General features: G+C 37.3%; 2 protein-coding genes across 2 annotated transcripts in view; both read left to right on the top strand.

Annotated features, from left to right (window-relative positions):
- Positions 1 to 22688, top strand: part of LOC136254827 (serine-rich adhesin for platelets-like) — a 30944-nt gene extending 8256 nt beyond the window's left edge. Inside the window, exons 9-24 of the mRNA XM_066047583.1 lie at positions 2019 to 2114; positions 5313 to 5588; positions 6175 to 6771; positions 7747 to 8031; positions 9026 to 9121; positions 9187 to 9456; positions 11331 to 11399; positions 11940 to 12737; positions 13324 to 13389; positions 13507 to 13980; positions 14859 to 15152; positions 19111 to 19191; positions 20315 to 20626; positions 20994 to 21068; positions 22392 to 22451; positions 22510 to 22688. Coding sequence (XP_065903655.1) covers positions 2019 to 2114; positions 5313 to 5588; positions 6175 to 6771; positions 7747 to 8031; positions 9026 to 9121; positions 9187 to 9456; positions 11331 to 11399; positions 11940 to 12737; positions 13324 to 13389; positions 13507 to 13980; positions 14859 to 15152; positions 19111 to 19191; positions 20315 to 20626; positions 20994 to 21068; positions 22392 to 22451; positions 22510 to 22577 — 3917 coding nt within the window. The 3' untranslated portion in view covers positions 22578 to 22688. The remainder of the gene's footprint in view (positions 1 to 2018; positions 2115 to 5312; positions 5589 to 6174; positions 6772 to 7746; positions 8032 to 9025; positions 9122 to 9186; positions 9457 to 11330; positions 11400 to 11939; positions 12738 to 13323; positions 13390 to 13506; positions 13981 to 14858; positions 15153 to 19110; positions 19192 to 20314; positions 20627 to 20993; positions 21069 to 22391; positions 22452 to 22509) is intronic.
- Positions 22689 to 25153: 2465 nt separating this feature from the next.
- The window catches only part of LOC136253799 (serine-rich adhesin for platelets-like), a 22609-nt gene continuing 20389 nt past the window's right edge, over positions 25154 to 27373 (top strand). The window contains exons 1-2 of the mRNA XM_066046457.1: positions 25154 to 25266; positions 27083 to 27185. Of these exons, the coding sequence (XP_065902529.1) occupies positions 27131 to 27185 (55 nt within the window). The 5' untranslated portion in view covers positions 25154 to 25266; positions 27083 to 27130. The remainder of the gene's footprint in view (positions 25267 to 27082; positions 27186 to 27373) is intronic.

The raw sequence follows: 27373 nt of genomic DNA, 5'->3' as shown, positions 1-27373 counted from the left end.
TTACATACTCAATCTCTTTCTTTTTTAATATCAAGATAACTTAGAACAAGTATTATAATTAGTATATTCTACTGACTGTTTTATTAGAGTATCGCACTGACTGCTCTATTAGAGTATTTCGATTTCCAAGCTGAAAATTGGTGCTGGTTAATCACAGTGGCTTTTCTCACTAGTCTACTGCTTCCTAAATGTCCCAAGCACTGCACACACATCTAAGTACAGTAAGTAGATAGCGCTTTCAAAATACCCAATAATATGCCACACCGTTGACGTGGGCGAGACGTGGGTGCAGCAGGAGTAATGGCGAAACTGGAGATGCCATTTATGAGCTCACGTTGTACTGCTTAGATCACGTGCGCTATGTCGCGATATAATTTCCAGCTATCGTATCACGATATAAAAAATATATGTCGTGATATGTCGTATGTCGGCTATATTCCCCAGCACTAGTACTTATACTACTTTTTATACTACCCAAGTTGAATATATGTGCATTCTAGACTTGCAATTGCCAACACTCATAATATCGGCACCAATATCAGTATTGGTACAACTCTATCGAAATGTGTTGTGCATCACTATCTATTTGCTCTGCCCTATTACTTTAACTGTTAATAATTTAACATTACTCATTGCAAATGCTAGCTAGCTAGCTATTGTTTTTCTTAATACAAATGTACTACAACAATTTACATGTCTTAATACCTGACTAGGATGAAACTTGAATAAAAGCACAGTCATATCACACGATGACTTTGATCTTGGAGTTGTCAATCCCCAAACAGAAAAAAAGAAGGAAAACAAATGCTATCTAAACAAGTACTCCATACCATTTGAACTACTGTATTAACCTAGGCAGTATCCACCACACAGCTAGATGGGTGCTCATGTCTCAAATATTTTCTAGGCTGTCTTACCTTACTCAAGTTTTGTTCACACTTCAGCACAACTCATTCCAAGTGTGTACTGTCCACTGCACTAATAACAGGTTCAATACCAGTCTGTCCTTGTCTTGAGGCTGCCAATGGCTTATCATCACATGATTTATTCCCTCCCTTTCATGGTACTGCAATCAAGTTACTCATAGGGAAAGCCCTATGGAAAAACCCATCTGCTGGAAAGAAATGCCTTGGCAAAGTTGGCACAGACTTTAAGTTGTGCCAGCAGTTCTTGTGCAAATCACGGAGGTTATAAGCAACTGTTCATCAATGGATTCGGCCCACATCTTTCATTACGCTCTGGGTAGCTTATAGTAGGGAAAAGTAGCTTGATGCCCAGGTCTGCAAGCCCTATGCCACTGCACACAGCATGTCTTGATTGTGTAGAGTAATTTTCCTGTTATGCCTATCCACACAAAACCAATGGTGCGGCCTTAAAAAGCTTGAGTGAACAAAGTTGTGAAATCAAAGGTGGCGGCCAAGAAATGGCTGCAATGATAATAAATTTTAACAATGCACACACAGCCATTATTAAATTTTTTTTAGCATCAACATCATTGCAGCCATTTCTTGGTCTCCACCTGTGTTTTCACAACTTTTTTCACAGAAGCTTTTTAAGGCTGCACCATTTTTTCCCAGCTTGGCTGTTTTGGAGGGATTTCATATCTTTTTGTACTTTATCAGGCCCCAAAACCAGCCTATGGCTGACTTTGAGGTTTGTCTTTGCTCACATTTCTTCTTTTCTATGCAGACACAATGATGATTATTGAAGAAAGACTTATAAATGTATTGCATTGCATGATTTACTTCAATATTTGGTAATACAATTGTAATACTCTAATAGAGTGCACAATTTTTGAAGACTTCTAATAGAGCATACATAGAATGTTCTAGAACAATCCAATACTTCTATTGGTAGATCTATGAAATTACGAACATTTAACTATAAGCAGATTTAAACTAGATTTACATTTGTAAAGCAGAAATTAAGTGAGGTGATTAGCCAAGATAGCATTGGTTCAGTGGTTAAGGATGCAGGTGTTAGGTATAGAGTACTTATACATGTGTTATTTACTGTAGAGGCCGGTGTTAGTGTTACCACTGGTGGAGCACAGGAGAGATCAGCAGAGAGTGAGATGACTGATATAATAAATGAGCAGCTTCACTCCACACCTGGTGAGTATTCTTCGAAAAATTTAAGTGCTTTGTGACAAATTCTGAACCTCATCAATTACAGCTACCTGACTTTGACACTCACTATGTCTGTAGCACTTACCATGTCTGTATCTAGTGTATGTGTGTATATACATACATACGTACATATGCACAGGGTGTATGTCTGTGTGCGAAATAACTTCCGGACACCGGACAATTTCCGGTCAATTACACCAGATGTCAGGCCATAATTGAATTTGTCCGGAAATACTGTCCTTTCAAAGTTTATAGTGTTAGCATTGGGCTAGGAGGGAGGCTAGACTTGATGGTATTGACATGTAATTAAGTTATGTATTTTTGGTTTGTACTGACCACAAAGGCATGCCCAAGTTAACCTTTGAGGTTAACAGTTTACTATGTTGTGCCAGCCTACTTGTATCGGGACATTGGAAACAGTGGAAATTGAAACTGAAAAGCTGAAACGGAAAAACTGAAACTGAAAAACTAAAATTGGTCAAAACTTCCTATTAACAGGTACCTCTTAACAAAGACCACCTCTGTAATAAGACCACCTGTATAATAAGACCGCCTGTAATAAGACCACCTCATTATAGTAGTCATGTCAAGTAGGTCCAACAAAAAGGCTATTAGGTGTACTCATAATGTAATAAAGTATCAATCAATCAGACAGTACTTAAAAGTTAAAACGACAGCTGCAGGGTTGTACATAAGGATATACTATCTTACCATACCAAGACCTAAAGTCCATGGTCTTGTCATAATGAAAATGGGGTAATTGCATGCACAATTACTCTGCTGATACTGGATTTGATACTGGATTTCTCATGAATTGTGCATGATTTAAGAGTTGCATAGTTAAATTAATGATCTTGGACTTTGTGTCTTGGTAATAGTTGTACACTCGTGATAGGTGTCTTCGAGGATTTAAATACCTGTCAATATTTACCTGCGCCTCGGTAATTACTGATGTCACCTCAGGTTTTTAAGTCTTCGAGAATGCTTATTACGTGTGCCTAACAATTATTAAGACACAAAGTCAAGAATCATTAATGTTGATTTTGTAACTATGCAACTCCTAAATCATGCACAATAATATTCATGAGAAATCCATTATCAAATTCAATTATGCATGCAATTGCTCCATTTTCATTTGTGACATGACCATGGACTTTAGGTCTTGGCATGATAAGATAGTATATCCTTTTATACAACCCTGCAGCTGTCATTTCAACTTTTAAGTACTGTCTGATTGATTGATACTTTATTACATTATGAGTACACCTTAGCTATATTTTTGGACCTACTTGACATAACTAATATAATGAGGTGGTCTTATTTTAGAGGCGGTCTTATTATAGAGGTGGTCTTATTATAGAGGTGGTCTTTGTTAAGAGGTACCTGTTAATATGAAGTTTTGACCAATTTTAGTTTTTCCGTTTCAGTTTTTCAGTTTCAGTTTTCAGTTTCAGTTTTCAATTTCCACTGTTTCCAATGTCCCACTTGTATCAGTCACCTGTACTGCAGTAGTAAAATGTATTTAAAACCTGATAAATTTAACCTGATTGCATTAGTAACTTTTACTTATGACTGAAGTCCTTATGACTCCTTTCCCAATTTATTCCATAGAAGCCCCTTTCATGTGGTCAGTAGCTGCCCTTTAAAATGCTGTACTATCAGTATCAGTGAGTGGTTGATAAATCAGCTCTACAGTACATTGGTGGCCCCAATGTTGAAACAAACATACAAGTGGTAGAAGCACAGGAAAGGAGAAACAATAAGAGTTAAAATGTCCAGTCAAATTGCTTGATGTCCACTCAAGTTTCACAATGCCCTGACAGTACGATAGGACATGTCTGAAAAGTTATTTCGCACACTGTATGTACATAATACAAGCACTTCTATGCATGGTTGTATAAAGCTATTGATATTTGTGTATGTATTGTGTACATACAGCACATAATATCCTGTACATCCATTGGTAGCACAGATATATGTACAAATGTATGTATGCTGTAAGTACACACGTACGTACAGCATTATGTACTTATGCCATGTATATGTTTTTCTGAATATTTATGCTGGCTTGCTCATAATTATACCGTAGAGTCTGGTTGTTAAGCGTACGTATATACTAAGCACATATTTCCTGTTAAGCATATACCCATTTCTCGTACTTAATCATGGTTGATAAGTGTATGTGGATGAACACATGAGACAAAGCTATACAAGAGAAGAAATGCTAGAGGTTTGCTAATAGTGTATAGTGCAAAATTTCACAAATTACAAAGCCAAAATACATGCCTTTACTGTACTTACCAAGCAAAGTGGTCTTCTGTAGTGTGCTCCACATGAAGGATTTAGTGTACATAAGCTGGACTCAAAATATTGGTACATGTAATGATTTCAATTCACACCATCCATTATAATCACGATGAGGTATATTTATAAGGGTACAACTATAATATGTGACCGTCTCAGCAAAAACCCGACTTGTTCGTGCAATTAAATTTTTTTTATTCACTCAGCAATATCAGCAGTGTCCAAGGAATGGACCACCAATATTTGAGCCTTCTGTGGTGTGTAGTTTTGGAATTATAGCGATAAACAGTAGGAAGGGCAAGGTAATTGATTTGTACAGTGACTATACTGAAAATAAACTACAGGTGCTTACATTCGCAGCCATAACTTCCGTTTGGATTAGTCTACAACGTTGCAATTTGGCTTAAAATGTTCACCATGGATCAGTACATCAGCCACGATATAGTGGTAGCCCTGTAGACACTTGCGCATATGGATATGAAGGTGGTTTGGTAGAAGAAATGATGACAATCTTGTTTACGTTTACTGCATCATAAACAAACGCACGTGACACGCATACCGTTGGAGCTAGAGAAACAAAACAAAGATTTTCGAACTCTCCATGAGCAGCTGAATAAGATGGTGTATAGATTTAATCGATTTGAGTCTTCCTTCTTCAAGTACTGGTTCGATAAAAACTTGCATAGTTTTTTAGCATGTGTAATTTTACGAATTATTTTTAAATTTTAATTTTCTCATTACGCATACTTGTGCAGACAAGTCGGTGAGACGGTCACATATGTTATATGCGCTTAACAACTATAATATGTTATATTTTTATTACTCGTATGCACCTAACAACCAGACTCTATGGTATACATCTGTATACTCTTTCCACAGGTTTCGATATACTAGAGAGCTACAGAGATCTTGTTTGTGATAGTCTACCTGCTGACTATAACACTACAGCAGATAGACTACAGACACTTATTGGAGCCTCAGATCACATGATTCAGTGGGTACTGACTGGTGACATGTCACAAGTGAACCATCGTATCTACCAGATTGTGTTAGTGTATGTGTGGTGTCAACCTCACTTCATCAAATTCTGTGACATCATGGAAGTACTGGCTGATGACAGCATCACTGTGGGACTTATTAAAGCACTAAGGGAAGGTGAGAAAGTCTCTGTATAATGTGTTTTACATGTGTACATGTGTTTGTATCATGTATGTGTGCGTACACGTGTGCGTAAGACATCACATCCAAGTGGTAGACCACAGCCCTCATAATCGGAATTAAGATTCCAGGTTCATTGTGCAAGTAACTTTACTCAACTCACATTGCTTTAGACCCGGTGACCTAGTGTCATTTGGGGAAGCAGTCATCAGCTGTAACATCAAAGTTAACCAGAGAAGTAAATGCCAACTGTCCATTTTCACTTGGCAGATGAAGGTCCAAGTGAGACTTTGGGTACCCACATCTTTATCTGTGAGACATGGTCCAGTCTCCTTTGGGTTACTAGTCTTGCCACAGAGGAGAATTTTCCTGCACTGACTTGTAGCACCTGAGTAGTGCACAGGTGTCCTAGTGCTGGCTCACTGGATAAGTTTGCCCATGCTAACATGGTAGTGGAAGACTTTGTTATTCACTTGTATGTGTGAACATAATTATTTGCTACACACTCATATGTATACTGTATGTATATTACATGTATTTACTTTTGTATATACTTTCACATTACATGTTAACGTGTCTGTAGATCTTATCAGACATCTGCTCAGTAATGGACACATTACTGGTGAAGAAGCATCTCACCTTGAGTCAAAGAAATTGTTTCAGGCACCAACTGCTTCATCTCCCACCGAGGCCAGTGGAGCTGCTACAGTTTCTGTCATCCATACCAACCCACTATCCAGTGGTGGTACCAACTCTACACAGGGTGTCACTAACCCTACTAGTGCTGTACTCAAGGACATAGCCATCAATTATCAAAGTGTTCCATCAATAGGATCAGCTATGAATGCAGTAACCACTACAGCTACTATTTCAACAGCTTCACAACCAGTCATTACAATAACACCAAATACACCACTTTCTTTATCCCAAGGATTTTCCCTAGGAGCTGGTGTTCTTAAACTGGCTACCACAACTAACCAATCATCACTACAGCAGTCTTCACTACAACTCACTGATCAAGGTCTACCTCAGACTGATAATCTGACTGTTAGTGGGGATACTTCACAACCAAATTCATCTCTAGCTAGTTCAGAGAATGGTGATAGTAATGATGATCACTACTCTGATGATATGACATCTGATCCATTTCTGGAGCCTGATGTTGTACCATCTGATAATGGTAATGTGTTTGAGAATATAAACATGATTTTTCTATTAGAGTAGTTGAGTCTTCTATAGTAAGGAAGACGGGTACTCAATTAAAGCACTTCTAAGTTGTAATTGTTTTGAAATTTTAGTTATCTGTCAGAGAAATCAGACTCCAAATTATATATACAGCTGTGCAATTTAGCATGTGGCTGCACCATGTGGAGTTTACAGTGATTAAAAATTCTTTAAGAAAATAAATGTTATCAACATTGCATGCAGTAAAATAGACCTTTTTGTAAATATCTTTGAAAGCTAGTAGATATGGTGCTACAGCTAGTACAGCCCTCCTCTTACCCAATGGGACTCACTGTATATGCTTGCAGTAGTGAAAAAAGTATCTAAGGCAATGGTAAAGTTATGTGCTGCAGACAACCAGATCTACTGAAGCAATATCTTGTATATTCATAAATAATGTGTACAGATGAAGTACACAATTACTTATGCATAATGCAACTAAGTTAAACATGCAGCAAGTATTCTTCATAAAAACACATGGTACTATGTACATTCCTATATGATGCATATGTTTACCATAAATTTTACCCTCAGAGGCTTCTTGTGAATCCAATGAAGTTTTTGTCTCTTACTTATGTCATGTCAACAATTAATTGGTATAATTGATGTGTGCACTGTTGTGTTATGGTGTCACCATTCCTTTCAATTGTGGTATTGGCACTACTTTGATTACAAATGTACAAATTATATTAATGGTAGCTGATACAAAGAGTCACATGGCTTTGCAGCTGGTTTACATACCAGATCTGTGGTTTCAAACAATGCATGGAGGGAATAAAAGTGCTGCCAAAACTTGCTAAACCTTCAAAGTTCTCTGAAGATTTAAACATTTGTCTAAGTCTTACAACGCATACGTACATGTACGTACGTGTATTCAAAATGTATTTAATAAGGCCTTTTATCTCTTAAACACAACTATGTACCATTCCAGGCAACCAAGCTACTACATCAAAACAAGTTGTTGTTCCATCAAGAGAGAAGTCACCAGTAGCTTCTATGCAGGCACACTCCACTAGTGGAGGGGATCATGGAGCAACTGTTGTATTAACACAAGCTGGTGTGGGCTCCGGTCAGTCTGAAATGAATCAACAGATCAATGCTATAGTGGATCATGGGCTGCTCTCCTATGATCAGATTGCTTCATTCCTCTTGTCCTCTCAACAGGAGAGAAGTGTTACATTGATGAAGATAATGGAGAAAGTCAATCAAGCACAAGGTGATCATTAGAAGTGCTTTTTACATACAAGTGACCAGTGACTCAGTTTATCATATTGAAGATATATGTATAACCAGGCCCTAAAGTTCCTTTAGGGGAGACTTAAAATGATTCCAATACACTGTATATATGTAGGTTGATATTTTTTTATGTGCATTAGTAAAATGTTCTGCTGACTTACTTGTTTACTAATGCCTTCAGGCAAGCATAGCCCAATAATGACAAAGGCTTGATTTTTGTACTAATTAGGTATTGCTTCAGCATGACAGCTAGGTGCCTCTTGGCATACCTGCAGTATGTACAATGCATGTATCATGGTTTTTATAAATAAACTTTCTTTGTGCTCCATTTCTCTTTGTTGACAGCACAAGGTATCACATCTGATAGCCTTCCAAATATGTATGTAACCCATATTTTCCACAATGACTGGATTGATTGCAGAGGCACTTCTCGTACTGTACTTTGTTTGTAATGCTGTATAAGGGGCTGAATATACTGTAGCTGAAAATGAAGCATAATGGCCACTTCCTGTTACAGTAATTGTTGATGGGATATGCGTTTAGATGAAATTATTAAATTTAGTACCATTCTTTCTTTTGATATGGTATGTATGTATGAGCTCACCAGTCATATGTAATTATGTTACAAAATAAGTAAACAAACAAGTACGAGGAAAATTAGTAATTTAAGTTTGCTGTCACTGGTGTGAATATTTGTGTTTGCTTGCACACAAGAGAAGCGTGCATGTGTGTGCGTGCGTGTGTGTGCATGCGTGCGTGTGTGTGTGTGTGTGTGTGTGTGTGTGTGTGTGTGTGTGTGCATATGTGTGTGTGTGTGTGTGTGTGTGTGTGTGTGTGTGCATGTGTGTGTGCATGTGTGTGTGTCTGTTTGTGACATATGTAGTTGATGTGTGTGCATGTACATGCATACTTTATCTGCTTGTTATCTAAGCTTGTATATTTGGTCACTTGTAATTTTCTTGCGTTTATTTCAGCTGAAGCAAGTGTTCAGACAAAACCTATAACCACATCCAAACATATTGTTGATCCAACTGCTTTGGCTGAAGTACAAGGAGTTTTTGAAAAACCAGGTGTGCAATATTTCCCCCTCTACATGATTCCTACCTATGTTACTATGTATTAATTTACATTTTAGACTTTGCCATGTTGAAAGCAAGATATGCAGAGATTCTTGCCTGTTTCCCTGAAAGTTTTGAAGCCACTGTTAATGTCCTACAAGAAGTACTTGACCCATCTCAAATATGGGAAATTGTGTCAGCAACTTCTGGTCACAATCAAAAGATACTTAATACTTTGATCTTGAAAATGAACAGTAAAGAAGACATGCTTGACTTCTGTGACAACCTTGAGAAGATACCTGGAGCTCCTCCATTGTTGACACTGTTCATTGAGCAGCTTAGAAAAGGTACTTAAAGTGAATATGCAGCAGAACTACTTCCTGATGCAGCATGTGGGTCATGGAAATTTTTACCTTGAAAAATTGTTCATGTATGTACTATAGTGTTGTTTATACTTGTGAAATAGTACACTTCTCTGATAGTTATAGGTCTCAAGGTGCCACTAATACCATCATTGGTGATACATATTTTTGGCCAGAAAACCCAAACCTCCGTTGTCCCTAATATACTATACAGTAAGTGGGTAGTTAGTCAGTAGAAAATTCCATGGAATAAAAATTAAAAAAAATATTCTTAACAGTTTATTGGAAACATTTAGGGTTATACTGAAGGCACTTTTGGGCTTGATTATAACTAACCAATACTGCTAAAGCACCGGTATGGTATTGTGAAGCTGGTTTTTGGGTGTAGAAGCGTAGGTTGCACATGAATCCATAATGTGTGTATCATACAGTACAGTAGCTAGTACTGTATAGTAGTGCCTGCCTGATGTCTGCAGGTAAGTGTAACTTGATAACGGCTAAGGCTATGATCTTGAATTTTCGTTGTTTAACATCACTTAATCCTGAGACATGCCTTTTGGGCAGACTACAGCACATATAATGCACACATCATGAACTTACCCTTGTCCTCCTTCATTTCTTTGTGCTGACAACCCATGGTGTCAATTCGCAATAGTGCGATGCATGGCTTCCCTACAGTACTTCACATGTTTGGAAGTGGGAATCATCCGTATTGTCTGTGGTGACTATAGAGGGTGCTTTCTTTGTTTGTAATGCTGTGTAACAGGCTGAAAACCAGTGAAAGTGAAGTGTAATGGCCACTTCACTTTCTAGTCAGTAATTGATAGTTGGGGCACGCAAATCATCCATGTTTTCATGGTGACTGGATTGACTGCAAAGCATTTCTCTATTGTTCTTCATTTGTAGCACTGTATAATGGGCTGAACATAGCTGAAAGTGGAGTCAGTAATTGACAGCTGGGGTGCACATCCAGATGAAACCATTAACTCTGCTGCCATCCTTTCTTTTGATGTAAAATGTGTGGGTTCACCAATCATAATAATGCTACAAAAAAGTATACAAACTCACCTGAAACCAAAGTTAAAACTGCTGTCAAACTCACCCAGCACCTTCATGCGCACTAGGCGTCTCTAAAAATAATCATTGTGTTGCTGGTGTTTAATACTTTCATAGCCTGTTAAACAGCTTTTAAAGACTTCACAACCATCAACAAAGGCCATAAATCAACCTATTAAGGAGTGATCATTGCTGTTTTAAAAATACAGCAACAAGAGATTCTGCTCTCCCCAACCACCTACAACTTGTGTCCTTCCCCTTGCCTGCTCCTGGATCCGCCCCTGCTCTTCTTATAATTCAAAATAATTATGTTGAGTTTGTATAGTTTACCAGTTAAACGCACTTTTCATGGTAAGTGTGTATGTTTTTGTGGAAGAATTAGTGTTGGTAACAGTTTTCATATAAAACATCACCTTTCTCCTCATAAATGATTACGTAGTTTCAAATTCTCATAATTATGTAGTTTCATGTAATTTACAATGTCATTTTCAATATATTATCCATACATCCCACTACATATATGCACATTATCACATTATACAGCATATTTGTGAATGGAATAAAGTACAGTGTAGCTAGTTAGTATTTATCCACTATAGCCAGTGGCTGATTACTGAATACTTCAGCTTAATTTGCTTTAGGTGCTGTTGTTTATAAACATTTTTGTTCAACTACGTACTAACAGTATATGAGTATCTTTAAGGATGGTAAACCAATGTCAGTGGTTACAGGACCAACTTAACAAGTTTTAACTTGACCATATTAGTATACATTATTAATCATGTGCGTACATTATTATGTAGATGTGGTAGAACTGCTCCAAGGTGCACCCATCCCAGCTGCTGAGCACAAACCACTACCTGCTCCTGAACGTAAGTGTTCATAATATACATTAGTAAGGCTGAATTATTTGGTTGGAATACAACAGTTACTGTGACAAAACTTTTATGTGTGTACGTTTTTATTGTATGGTATGTCAGTGCATAGGCGGTGGAGACGGGGGGCCAGGAGGGCCATGGCCCCCCCACTTTTATGGAACACTGTTTGCAAGAAAAGAGCGATATACTCTAATAGAACAGTCAGGATCTGGATACTCTAATAGAGCAGTCACAGTATTCAGAGAAGCAGTGTAGCAAGTTACTTAGCTACGTATGTGTAGTTATAAATAAGGAGATATAATTGGTGGAGAGCACCTATTGTCAGCAGGCTGTGACTTTTTTTTTTTTTTTTGGTCTTCAACTTACAGCTGGCCTGGCCCTCTCACTCGTTGGCCTACTCCACCGCCCCTGTGTCAGTGTCTACTCAAATTGAGTAGTTTACTAGAGTACTGTGTATAGAAATGCTCTGAATATATACTGTCAATTTTTATCATTATAATCATGTACTGTATCCTTATCATCTTTCGTTATCAGTGGCATTGATGGTTCAACAGTCCAGCAAGATGAGTAGTGTCAGTACAACTAGTGTGACCACCTCTACTGACTCTAAACCCACCACCAGTGTTAGCCCAGCACCCACTGATCCTCCATCAACCAGTAAACATGGTGATAGTGATAAGAAACATGATCATCCAACTACCTTCACTGATGATGATGACTTAATGAAACCATTAACCTCCAAGATAGCTTCATCCCAGGGGAAGTCAACTACCCCATCTGATATTGATGATTTACAGAAACCACCAACCTCTAAGATTGCTTCTTTTCATAGCACAGAAACTACCATGACAGATGACAGTAATCTGAAGAAACCATCAGCTTCTAGAATGACTTCTCAAAGTGAATCTGGTGATACACAGCTTGACAAGCCTGCTGTGACATCACAAGCTAGTAGAAGTAGCGAGATGAGTGTTGTATTGGATCATGAAATGGTAACGCAACCTCCAACAACTCATCAAACAGTAACAGAAACAGATTCAAGTCAAGAAGACACTGAGGCAGCATTTAATGCATTCAATGAATGTCGTCCTCAGTTAGAGATAGTTGATCCAGATGCTGTCAGTCGGGCATTTATACAAACTGGCATAATATCCAAACGTTCTGACACATCACAAGGAGCTGCTGTACACCTACCCAGCGAGATTAAAAGGGAATTAATATGGGATGATATTGGGAAGGCTATTCATGTCAGAGGTGCTATAATTTTCCATCAACTAACTACAATCTTGAGTGAAACACCAAATTGTTTTGATGTATCTACTCAGCTAATTGGTATAAGCTTGTATGTATGTAACTTCCATAGATACGTACTTGTACTGTACATGCTATACATGTATCTGTGTATTTAGTATGCAGTCACATACATAGACAGTTATGTAAACTACTGATGTACTATATTACTGTACTTTTAATACTGTGCATGTAGGCCCCTCTCTGCATGTATGTACTTATGTACTGTAATGTGTGGTGCAGATTTAATGCAGTGCCTTAATAATGCACTAATCCAAACATTTGTGCTTGAATGCCTAACACTTCCTACTCAACATTTGATTTTCATTCACTAGTGCTGACTTTAGTGAAGGAAATGTTGATTTTTGTATGAATGTTCAATATACATACTCACACACTCTTAAATTTGAGGAACCCAAATCATTTTTGCTGAAGTTGACAATTCCACCCTTGTATGTATTTTGCTATACATTTAGTACACATGCCGACTTGTATATTTTGATGGAACATGCAACCTTCACAGCCATACTCTCCACAGTCCATTTAGCCATTGTATGTTCTGTTTATGTAATTGTTCATTCATTAAATATGGATGCTCAAAGTAAATTTTGGTTGTACGTTACTATAGATGCATATGATAGATGTAAAAACCCACTGGCTGCTGCTGCTGCTGCTGCTACTGCTAGACAACATGGTATAGTTACAATTACAATAGTTGAACAGGTTTATTTTTTCATGTACAGTACATACATGTGTATAAATCTATACACACCTACCTATGTACGTACGTATGTATATTTGTGTGTTGCAGGTATTCACAGTAATTTTGGGACTCTTAGTATTGCTTCTGGTCAACTACACTACTCTCAAACACCAAAGCCTAGTGATAAATTAGCTTCTAATAATTTGGGTATGAAAACACCAGAGTCTAAAACTAACTGGCTAAGTGATGATGCTTCAGGAACTAGTAAAAGATTTTCCAATGATGAAAAGACAGAAAGTGAGAACACCACTAAAACAGTACCACAGCAGGTTTCAGACTCAGATGAAGCAACTGCAGGATCAAGTACTTATACTAACAAACTGGCAGCAGCTAGTGCTAGTACTGTCTCCTCTATTACATCTACTGAGGAAAGTGTAACACTGGAGGCATATAACAAGGAAGTTACTGGAGTCACAATTACAACAGATGAGATGACAAATAATAATTTACCTGCAACAACCACTGAGGGAGGTGGAGCTCCCTTTTCTTCTCCTGTGCCCACCACAAAACCTCAGGACTCTGGTAAATTTCACATATGGCTTTTATGTGTGTGGGCGTGTGGTAAGACATACATTGCTAGGATTCTTCAATGGTGTTTATTTACTGAAGAATCCTGGCAATGCAGGTCTTAATTATTTAGACAATGGCCCCTGTAACGGTAATTGTGTTGGTAATCCATAAAGTATACAATTTGTTTTGTCAAAAATTTGTGGCTATGTTTCTTACCCTGTAAGACACGTGTGTACAGGTCTCTTACCAAAATAAAAATCCTGCATGCTATGCAAATATTGTATGCAATTCTCTAAGAATTGTTATGCAGCTTCTCTGTGTTGGCTCATGTATTGATTTCATTGTTTACACCTCAAAAGTTTATGTGTTAGGAGGGAGAGTGTCGAACTACACTAAACCCTGTGAAAATGAGCCCAAAAGTCCTATGGCATCGTTCAAATGACTCAGTGATTTGTGTTGATTGGTGACTAATTATAAGTACACTGAGTGGGTGCGAGCATATGTGTTGAGAGAGACTGAAGCTACAGAGTGAAAGAACAGTGTACTCGAGAAAAGTATGGCGCAACGTGCTGAGGAACTCAGAAAGACACAACCAACTAACCTGGAAAGCCATAGATATCAACTTCGTGTGTGACATCGTAATTCGAGATTTCATCATGGTCACCATTCCATGCTTTGACAACTCTGATAGTGAAAGTGACATGGCTAGATGGGGTTTTAGCAATAGGGATTCAATGCAGACCACCTGACCAAACTAAAAAGGTGTTAAATCTGGCCAATCGATAGCAGTGAGATTTACAAGAGGACAGGGCTACTTTATGGGCTCATTTTTCATTGGGTATAGCAAAGTTCGATACTCTCCCTAACACATTATGAACTCTTGTTATTAGGGATATCACCTTTTGAGGAAAATACGGCTGCTGTAGCAACATTTGATGAGTACATTTCAGTGATGCAGGATTGTGTTGATCCATCTGTGTTTATTCCCAAGTGTATCTCGTGTGAACTGCTTAGTGGAGATGTATTTGGATCTGGAGTATTCCAAACTAATGTGATGAAGATGGAAATGGTTTTGCCAGATGTCAGGAATAATATATTACTTAATGGAGATGAGAAACTTGTTGATCTAATTGAGTTGTTTCGTTCTGAGCCTATTTACAATGATTTGGCAAATCACTTGGAAGGTATTATATGTACATTTAAGTATATGAAAAAATTGTGAATTCTAAGCCAGTAGGAATCAATGCAATAAAAGTACTGACATTGTATAGGTAGTAAGAATCATTACAGCTATAGTAAAATGCTTGTTAAACAAAGGAGATTATCACCTGATGAGCAAATTTAGTTCCTACTTTAACCATGGGATGGTTTATTTGCTAAGGCTAAAGTAGGATTAAATTTGCACTTCATCAGGGGGGGGGTTTCCCTTAGTGTGGCAGCACAGAAAGTGCAAGCAGCACCACAATTAATAGTAACACCTTTCCTTACTTTGGCCCTTTTTCTGTTACACCTTTTCAGCTATAAGTCACTAAGTCTAAGTCCTTGCAATTAGGGTAGGTAATCCTAAGGCTGCAGCACATGTTACTGTCAGACCTTCAGTGCTGGTCACTGTAAAGTGCTAATAATAAATAACAACAACATAACTGAAAGTATTTCATGGCACTCCAATGCCCAATGTGAATGCAATATGACCCATACACCCATGGATTCTGCTCCTATTGTTTAGCACTTAGTTTGATGTTCTGGTTATATACATGGGACAGATTTAGGGGGGGGGGGACTAAGGGGGCTGTAGCCCCCCCCCCCCCCCCCCCCCCCCCTCCATTTCCTTTCTAAGTTGATACTTGGCATATGAAACCCTAAATCTTCTATGTGTATCAAAAGCAGACATATTTCAGGAACTATGCATTACTACCAACACAACTAATGTCTATGTAACTATACCTATTGTTCAACTCTGTTTCAGGAGAATATAGCTTCCTTTTCCTCAAGAGTTCTTCAAAAACAAGTTTCGATTGTGGGTTGCATCTCCAGTTACAAAAGTTAAAATTGTGGAGTTTTTTTATTTATTCAGATGATTAGCAGTGTTTTCCACTATGGCTATAAGAGATGATTAGTGTGGTTTTTATATTTTAAAATGAATTATATGATTCAAAAAGTGTTAGTTGGTTTAATTGGTTAGATTTATCAGCTTCAGTTAATATGTAGCTACCAACTCAGCCATTTAGCAAGCTGTAGTCTTTTGGTAATTTGCAGTCTCATAAAGCAGCTATAGCATATTCACCCACTTTTGTTTTGAATGTAAAATCTGTATCAGTTACCTTCTGATATGACCCCATGCTGTGAGTTATGGAGCTGGCATTTGTAGCTAGCCTATAGTTCAGTCTTCATAACCCGGCAGATCTAATAAGTTGGCTATCACAACAACAAATTCAGAAAGCCCATAAATGCAAATATAGTTGCACTTTGCTAAGGATTGCCAATGGACTAGCTAATAGCTACTAGTACCCTTCACTGCATTCTGCTTTTCAGTACACTTTATTGGTGTTATGGCTAACAAAGTGTTACTAGGCTAAGGAGCATGCATGCTAATAATTGTGGTGTTCAACACCACCACTGCTTAGCTATACATGTTTCTGCCTCAGATTTAGCTGATTAGAGCATGGCTAAGAGAAGCTGATGCATTATGGCATATAGCTAGCTATATCTAAATGCTTGGTAGCTACAAATGAAAAGATTATCATGTGTACATGTAGCTATACTCAATGTGTATTGCAATCAGTCTTGTTTTAATGGAAAAGTAAAATTTGAATGGTATACATTAAACTGAAATTCCATTATTTTCCACTGAAAAACTGCTAAAATATCCTCAGATTCACCTTTATAGGACCTAATTTACAAATATTTCCTTGGGGGGGGGGGGGGATGCCCCTAGACCCCCTAGCTAATTTGACCATGGATACTACATGAATCTTACAACTTAGGGCCTTGTGAGAAGACTTGGTATCTTCTAATGTCTGGCTAGTTACCTATGTCCCTGTCCAACTTAGCCCCCCCTTTTAATCAATCCTAGATCTGCCCGTGATATAGTTGCTAATAAACTTCAAACTTGAAGTGATTGGCTCAGAAATTACTGCTGGTGGAGTAGCAGATGTCTGGGTTGGGTCAAAGTGTAGTAGTTATCAAAAACCCTGCTTTAGCTCATATAGCTAATCACCAACATGGATAAAGCAAAGATTAAATTTACACTTCATGTGATGAGCATGAAGTGATTGGAAAATCCCTATTTTGGCATGATATAGACATTATTGTGTTCAATGCCAAAGTAGGAATTTCCCACCAAGCTATGCTGTAATAGCTACCATTGTTCATATCTTGTTTCACTACTTTTTATCGCTTGGATTCCTACTTTATTTTTAAATTTATAATTTTTAATATACTAGTTTGTTTAGTTTTTTTGTTAAGGCATACAGCTAGCTATAAACATGTGACAGTTCTATTAGGGTGACTGCTGTATTAGAGTATCTCGAGTCAGCTTGCAAAGATGTGCACTTGCTAAAAAAGGGGGCGTGGTTTCGAGTCAGCCTTCCAAATTGAAGGTGTGTGGTCACTGAAATACAGCTAGTGCAAAAGGGGTGTGTCATCGTGGTTTCAATCGATAGATCAATAATGTGTAGAATGAAGAATGGGCGTGATCCTGTGACCTATCATGAAAGCTATCTATAGTACCGGTACCTCCATACAGTAGCCTCCGTCATAGATTATATAAGTAAGGAATATATAATCTATTCCTCCGTACAGTAAGCGTAGTCTAAGCGCCTTAAATAATCTTGTGGCGTCTCAGCTATGCTTCTTAAAGAAAGTGTTGATAAGGAAAATTAACGCCTTGATATGGTTTCGTTGGATGAAGAAGAAGACAAGCAGCCTGATTGAAGATAAAAGAAAAGACAAAGCACAGTGGGCACACACTCATCGAACCCCAAAAGGCACATCCCACTGGTGAGTTTGTTGTTGTAACGTAAAATTGTGGCCGTGCACTGCTTCGTTTGGCCTCTAGGCTTGCAACTGTGGTCAGGCAGTCAGTCTAAAATTCCAAGTTTTGGCGATTTTTAAAATTCTGTATCCGGCCACCTGTAAGCGTTTTGTTGTATTTAATGCTGTTTTATGTATTATATGGACTAGTACTATTCTGTAAAGGTGATTTTCGTCTTGTAAGATAACTCTAGGATGATTTTTAAAGGTGGAATTTTGGGCAGCGCGCAAAAATTTCAGGGGGATTCCTACTTAAACGGTACGGTCGTACCGTTTGATATCATTATGGGAAAGTGGTTTGCTGATGCCCAACCAGTTCAAAGATGTGATATGCTTTGACTCCTTATATTAATTGTGGGATTAAATTTTTACTAGTTGATATTAGAAAGCTATATTCTATGAAGAATGATCACCAAAGTAATGGTTTGGGCAATGTGTGGATACATATTTCTACTCACTACGTGTTAGCCATTGAGCAGACCATGGAACACAATGGAACAAAGACTGCTAACTTGAAGTATCTTATCGTCCTATGTCCTAATAGCAAAGTTGCTGCACAATTAAAAACTAGTTTCATATTTGTTAGCATTGTGTGTTGAAGCATGAATAGCATTCTAATGACTATCAACTCTCACTGTTAAAACTATGATCAACCATTGAATGTATAAAGCAAAATTAATGGGATGAGTGCTTGTCAGTTCTTTCACCTACTAGGTGAGTCCCCCAGTGGTATATATCACATATACCAGGATTTGCTGATATACACCCTTATCCCTTGGGTCTGTGGCCCTCATGTATAGCAAATCTCACAATCATGTTGTAATTACTATTACATATATACAGTACATACAGAGTGCCACAGTGTCTACAACTATCTATGTATGTATGTATGTATGTATGTATGTATGTATGTATGTATGTATGTATGTATGTATGTATGTATGCATGCATGTATGTATGTATGTATGTATGTATGTATGTATGTATGTATGCATGCATGCATGGATGTATGTATGTATGTATGTATGTATGTATGTATGTATGTATGTATGTATGTATGTAAGTATGTGTATATGTATATGTTTACACTTTAAGTCTATTAATATACAGCAACATATAAGAAGTTTAAAGATCCTGCTAAATTAAAGAAGTACAAAGAGCAACCTGTACCAGATTTCCAAATGGACGATGGTATGTATATATGTATGTATGTGCATGTGTTGTCCTTGCAGTGCTTATAGGCTTCTGGTGTTGCGCATCTAAAATATTTGTGTATAGAGGTGTGCATTCTGAAATTGTGTACATGTTAAGTTGTCGACTGAACTTAGAGTACATTATAATGGTTACCTTTTGTGCTCATTTATTGCCCAAAAAAAGATTGTTTGAATGTTGTGCATTAGTTTAGCCTGCCTTGAGCAATGTATCTTACGATATTAGATAAACAGAGACAGCATGCTTGCAGTCTAAATATTGCAATGAAATGAACTATTAATGCATAGCCTATATATAGGATATGATGAAATTGCAAAGCATGAAGGCTCAGTTAGCAAAAGACATTGCAAACTATAATTCAAGAGTGGCCCTATATAATTGAAATTATTCATGCCAACAAAGATATTGCCCTTTACATACTATTTGTATATGTAATAGGACGGATGGCTGTGGTATTGGGGATTAATAGTGCGAGCATTGTAAACAGGAAGGAGTAAAATAGTGCGAGGCGAAGCCGAGCACTATTTCCTTCCTGTTTACAATGCGAGAACTATTAATCCCGAATACCACAGCCATCCGTCCTATTGCAAATTAATCCGACAACCATAACAACTGTTACTAGGCAACAGAAATTCAAAAATAACCACTGCAAAAGACCAATCACACTTAGCAACCGTTGCCTGGCAACCGTTGCTATGGTCTCAAAATGACTTTTACCTTAGCAACGGTTACCTAGCAACCGTTGCTAAGCAACTGTATTGCGTCATACCTTGGGGACATCTATCACTATGGTAACAATAGGGACATTTACTTCTAATATAAACACACCACACTATTTTAGCCAATCAAATTAGTATTATAGATTTTTGTCATGGGACCTTGACAAAAAAGTGTAATACTAATTCTATTGGCTAATCGCTTGACGTATTTCAATATAATACGTCAAGCTGCTATTGAGAGTATTATACAGTAACACATTCAGTTGTTGGATTAGATTGTTTAACACAATAATGTTACATATAGTTGTGTTGAAGTTGTATATGTTACACTCAACAGTGTATGCATTCTCTCACCCTTACATATCTTTAACAAACGTCAACAGAAATAGCATTGGAAGAAGATCCTATCAAGAAAAATGCTGCATTAAAAGCATTTACGAAATATTACTCAGTGATTCTCGAGCGTACTAATGCTGATGTCATGATAATCACAACAAAATGTGTTAGATATGGAGTAATAGAGAGGTCACCAATCAGTGGAGCTGCAGAGTTCCTAACTGATATGTTGAAGATGGAGATGGTGTTGAAACCGATCAAGAATAATATAGCTCTCAATGGAGTGAAGGTGTTCTTTAAGCTGGTCAAAGTGTTTCAGAGTATGGGAAACTACACTGATTTAGCAGCGTATTTAGAAGGTACTATATATACGTGCATAGGTAATTCTAAGGGGGGCCATGGCCCCCCTGCTGAAAAATAAGTTTTGAATTTTGGGGGGGGGGGGGGAAGTTGCAGTATAGATTGGCATTGTTATTTATAGCATTTTTCGTGTATTTTAGGCTGGTTTCAAGTCTTCAATTTGCAAAAATTCTGCAGCTTCTGGGGGTGCAATTTTACTACAGCCATACAACAATAGCAATGCTGTTCCCTACTCGCCCCCCAGTAGTTCAGGTCTAGAAACACCACTGTGTACATGTAATATTTGTTTTATAATGCACCTAGGTACGTATGTGTACATTTGAAGAAAACACGCTATAGATTGACATGACTTATTGTACTACACAGCTGCATACCGGAGATATGAGCAAGGCATAGAGAGTCCTGAGCCAAGTGAATCACTGCCTTCAGTCCCTAATGCAGGTAGGAATTAAACATCTTGTAGTCATATGTACAGCAATACAATAGAAGCCTTACCACTCAGGTGTGAATTGTTACAATCATGATACAGTGGAACCTCAGTTATCCAAACCCCTTGGGACTAGGGGTGGTCCATAAGTCTGAAAAGTCCGTATCTCTGAAACTGTGTGTAAATAACTTTAAACAACATAAAGAAAAAAATTAAATTATCAGTATTTCAACCACCCTAATAGAACGGTCACTACTCTAATAGAGCAGTCATTTCCATAGTTCAGTTAGCCAAGAATCTGGATAAGTGGGGTCCAGATAACTGAAGTTCCACTGTATTATGTGTGTACCTGTAGTATGCTCCCCGGGTGTAGCAACTGCTACTCATCTTAGGAGAATGTATGGTCTCTAAATGAAGTTGTATTTATACATGCAAAGACTATAAATGTATATACATAATTCTCTATCTACTTGTAACCTCTTACTGAATGCAACACAGATCTAGAGTATGTACATACTTATAGGTTACATAATAACTTTGATTTATATTTTTGTCAATGTTTGTTACAATACGTTCTTGCTCATCATTTTCACTTACATTGTACTAATGCGTACACAAAGGTTAACTGATGCGTACTCGACAAAGCCACTGTAATTATTATCTACATATGTGTAAATTGCCAAGCTGTAATAAAGATGTGGCTTTCAATGCCTGAGTAAAAACAACCAAGCTGTGAAAAAGGTACAGTCTTTAAAAGCCTGGTAGAAATATTAACCTATCAACATTACATTACAGCAAAAAGACAAGAAGAGTACAGTATACAGTAGCTACATAACAAAAACTTCCATCAAAAGGAATTTAAAACCTTTATGACAATTGAGATACTCTAATAGAGCAGTAAAAACTACCCTAATAGAACATTCACAGGATTCATAGCAGAAAATGTAGGTCTAAGGAACTTTATAAGAATGATATAGAACCGGTCTATTCAAATTCGCTTTAGTTTTCAACTATGCAAGATTTCCGATCCATTAACATGATACCTATATAGTTTGTCATGACTATGTAGCCATAGGCAACCTACTGTATAGGCACTTAAAACTGACCAATTATGGTTTGTACACATCTAGTAAATTTTGAACCATTTTATTGTTCAAGGTTAGTCAACAGCTATATAGGGGCTGTGCTCCCAGACTCTTGCATTTCTGACTCAATGCCAAATCTGGAAACTTTATTTGAAAATCCTGGCTATATACACCCCTGACATGAGTATATTTTGTAGCAGATTTTAGGGATAAGATTTTGTTGTAGTTTTATATGAAAGTCATACTTGATAGATCATTTGACAACACAACAAGTTATCAGTTCAAGTGTTGGACAAGCTACTGGTACTACAGGTATAATTTTGTGTTAGTAATGCAAAATAAACATGTAATATAATTTTCTTAAATGCAGACACTTCAGTCAGAACAAAACGGAAAGTACAAGATGGTGGTAAATATTCTGAGAAAGGACACTTGTAGCTCTAGCCATATTTGATAATACCACAAATCACTTTTATTGTATAATAGATTTTGTATTGTACTACTATTAATTGTTGAGGCTCAGCAATAATAATTCTGCATGCTATTTTACTTTTTACTAAAATGTATGTAGTGTGTTGCAAAGATGAGATACTCTAATAGTCTAAGAATATTCACAAGGTAGGTACAGTGGAACCTCAGTTATCTGAACCCCTTGGGACCAGGGGTGGTCCATAAGTCTGAAAAGTCCGAAATTGTGTATAATATCCATAATATTTTTACCAATGTTCTAAAGAACATTGGTAAAAATATCAGTATTATCAAATACCCTAATAGAACAGTCACTACTTTAATAGAGTAGTCATTTCTGTAGTTCTGTTAACCGAGAATCTGGATAAGTGGGGTCTGGATAACTGAGGTTCTACTGTAATTGACACTATAATAGTTATTTATACTGGGTATGCTATACATAGCTAGAGATTTTCAATATTGCTAAATAGCATTGATATTAAAGGTTGACATGGGCCATCCCCATATACCCATGCAGCCTCTAACAATTATAAAAAAAGAAACTTTCTAAAAATTTTGGTCCGTGTACAAAATTATATTATATATGATAATATTGCACAGACAATTTTCATCATGAACTTTTTGCATGAAATACAATGTGCATACCATTTTTGTAGTTTTCAGACTGAATATTTCTACTAGCTAGGTTTATTGAACAATTTTACACATTGTACGGGAACCATATAGCTGATTTTCCAAAATTTGGTCACTTATGTTAATAGTGATCATGAGCCAAAAATTTTTGGCCACTAAGTGTTCATTATATTGTAGAGAAACTCCATTGTGGTGACAATCTGATGAACATGGAAATTTAATGCCATTGACTTACTGCGATTACTTTGCACATGCATGCTTTTGACTCATAGACCATGTTTGAATCAAAGCTATAACCTTGTGATGCTTTTGAGCAGTGCCTCCAAATCAAGATTATATGCATGTGCTTGAAAACTGATCTGACAGCTGTGATTGAGCAAGTGCATGACTTACATTATAACTAGTTGCAATACTTAGCTGCCATGTAGTTATATAACATATGGAAGCAGGTCATGCAGGTATGTATATATCTATTTTACAAGCACATGCATGGTCAACTGCAAAGTGCATATACTATAGATTTGATTAATAAGTTGTATTAATACACAAAAATGGTGAAATGCAGTATATGCTTTCCTCTAACTATGGACATGGCTGTATGCATCCTGTTCTCCATCCCGTCATTTTTGCGGATATCTCATACAGTACGTGTCAGGTTTTCAGCTACGAGGTACAGCCAGTGGCGTAGCTACCATTGAGGCAACCAAGGCAGCTGCCTCAGTAAAAATACTCAACAATTCAGGCTGAGCAGGCCTGAGTTTTGGTAGCTTGAATTTTCCACTCAAATGTTACTAGACAGTATTACTGCACCACACATGGCTGTAGTGCTAGAGCCCACAGCGACACGGTCTGGCATTGGCTGGACCACTTTTCAGCTACTTGATTTGTATGAAAAAATTGAGATACTCTAATATATTAGAGCAATCATCGTAATATACTCTAATAGAGCATTCATGACACTGTTCTCATTACACTGCTTAGGCTAGCTAAATCATTTATGTACATTATTATTTTTATAATTACTTTTTCAAAAGTTCCACTGAGTCAACTGTATGGCATTGCATTGAGCTAATTGATCATGCATATTATGCATTAGAAGTTACAATCAAGAAATAGCCTCCACATGCCATTAAAAATCATATATTTTCAAAATTTTCCTTGAAGGAGCATACTCTCAGACTCTATAGCTTGATATGCTTAGCACATGTAGTTGAACATCACATGAAAGAGATAATCTCTGACTTTAATATCACATTAGATCAATAAAAAGGTATAGTGTGCACGACTATTACTTCTGTTTCAGTTAATGGATGGCTTGGCCACTCAAAATATCTCTGGAGTAAGTCAGTTTTTGTTTTGAGTAAAATTAACTAGTCTAATAATTGAAGCATGGTATAGCTACTGTAGCACTAATCGGCTATGCTGGAACATTACTTGACATGTAGAAACACGCTCAGAGTTTTCTGAAACAGCTTCTTCCATCCAACCAGAGAGTCAACCTGTGAATGCTGTACCACCCACACTTGAAAGTGTTTATTTGTGAGTCAGTTGAGTCAGAAGCAGACCCTTTCAAATAGGTCAATGTATAAACTTTGCCTCGGTAAAAAAAATTTTCCTGGCTACCCCACTGACAGCTGAAGCTGGCTCTGACGGAGTGGCCATCTCTACACAAAATGTGTCTGGATTTTGGAAAATCAGCCTTAATGTCACATTGTACAAATCAGTGGAATACATTCATATGATTAAAATAGGAAAACTTCTAACCTCCCCGATCAGTGAGCTTTACAGTGATCAGATCAGTAGTCAGTTGAATTACTGTGAAATGTTTTGACAAGTGCACAAGTGCTTCAAATGTGACAGTAAGACTGATTTTCCAAAATTGGGTCGCAAACATAAATGTCTTTCACGTGATCATAACATTGACCGAATTCCCTGGGTAATCCCCTTAGATTGGGCAGAAGAAGACTTTGCGGAATTGGGCGAGAAGAAAGATTAACGTTCCTGATCACCACTCAGTCGGTCTATCGTAAGATACTACGTACCAAACAATATAACTGAAACTTCGACTGATCCCAGTAATGTATTTATCATCCTGAGTACATGTAGTTTCGCGGAATCAATTAAAGAAATCAGAACTGTACGCGTGTGCACTTAGCATGGGGTTAATAAACTTACCACTCAGATACTAGAGATGGTACATAGAAGGCATGGGTCTTCTAATAGCCCACTCGAGAAGTAGTCTCGCTTCACCACCTTTACTGAGAAACCTCGAAGCAAAATGGTTGAATATACCGGCTGAAGTGAGAAAACGTCACATGAAATGTTACTTCCGATTACTTATACTGGCCGTGCATCTGGCGGGGCAGTTCAGTGTATTAAAAGATGGCAAGGCAATTAAGATTGGGGTTAGGGTTACTATAACATGTAATAAAGGAAGTATCACTCTAATAACCACTTGTATGTTGTAACAGTTTGCGACCTTGATGAAGGTTGGTCAAGATAATTTTTGTCTCTTGACGTTACAGTGAAATATGGTTACCTCTGGGACCAAAAAAAAATTTGCTGCAATACAGTGAAACCTCTATAATCTGATGCTCATTGGGGTAAAAAAATGTTGTCGGATTAGCAATGATGTTGGATTATTGAAAATTGAGGTAGTATTGCATAGAAAAAAGTCTTTTTGGTATACAGAACAAGTCAGATTATAGTGGATTACAGAGGTGTCGGATTAGAGAGGTTTCAGTGTAATGGGTCTTAATGGTAATGTCATGAGAAGTACACCGAAACCTCTCTAATCAAACACCTCTATAATCCAGAATACCTCTATAATCTGACATTGTTCTGTATACCCAAAAGACCTTTTCTATACAGTAATACCTCAATATTCAATAATCCAACATCCTTGCTAATCCAACACCATTTTCTTATCTCAATGAGCGTCGGATTATAGAGGTTTCACTATAATATAATATTATATGTACCGATAGAAATAACCATTATAACAAGGTGGTCTGAATAAAGAGGTGGCCACTATGTGAGATTTTACTGTAATTGCATCTTGCCCATTGACTAGGTTCACTTTTATTTTACATACTTCACTTTACGAGCCATTCTAGGTAGACAGCTTGACTGAATCTTGGCGTACTTTGCAGTGATTATTAGCCCATCAGTTGTGGTGGTGGACATTATGTTTTGTTTTTCTGGTTCAAAATGTCCTCACAGGCCACATACTTTATGTTTATACGTATGTAATAATCTTTGAACAGGCTCAGTATCTTAGCTAAGACCAGTAGTACAGTGTGCATGTGTGTTATCAGTTAAAGTTTAGAAATTTTGTATAATACCATAGATATAATTATGTCAGTACATCCTGTTAACAGTGAGAACATGTTTTGAAGAGTAGAGATTGAGTCTAGATTCAGGTGTGTTACACTGCCCATAATGTATATGTACAGGGGTGTACAATAAGTACATTCAAATGTCCATGGCTTACGAGCATTGTACATGTCAATGACTCACTGTATGCAAAATCTAATAAGTAACAATCTGTGGTGCTTAATTGTAAGCTCCTGTAGGAACTTTTAATATATTGCTAAGGTGAGGACCAGTGGATAGACTAGAAGTACATGCATAGCTGTTAAGCTATAAACCAATGGGACATACGTACATGCACTCACTGAAACTCCAATGTTATTGTTATGACAACCACAAAAGAGAAACAGTGATTTATATTCCCGTATGATCACTGTATATTGGAGGTTAATTGTTAAATGACAGACTTGAATGTAGGACTATAGTCTCAAAAGAAAGCTACGAAGTACTGTGAATGGTTTTTTTTTCAGATCGTACTAACTGGTACAGCTTAGTACAATAATCATCACTACATTATCATGTCATATGACTTGTTGAATGACTGGGATGATACACCAGAAGATGAAAAGGAAGGTGAGTGTATTTGTTGTGGTGTACAATGTTTGTAGTGTGCATTGGTATGTATGGCCCTACAGAATTTTTCTAAACAATGCCTCAGTTTTATACAGTGAAACCCCTATAAGATGGACACCATTTGAGGAATTTATTTTGTTCTTTTATAAAGAGGTGTCCTCAGTTAAGAGGTGTACAAGCTACTAATA

Source organism: Dysidea avara, chromosome 4 (assembly GCF_963678975.1).
Source record: "Dysidea avara chromosome 4, odDysAvar1.4, whole genome shotgun sequence".
NCBI classification, from domain to species: Eukaryota; Metazoa; Porifera; class Demospongiae; order Dictyoceratida; family Dysideidae; genus Dysidea; species Dysidea avara.
Note: the sequence above shows the minus strand (reverse complement) of the source record. Positions and strands in the feature narration are given on the sequence as shown.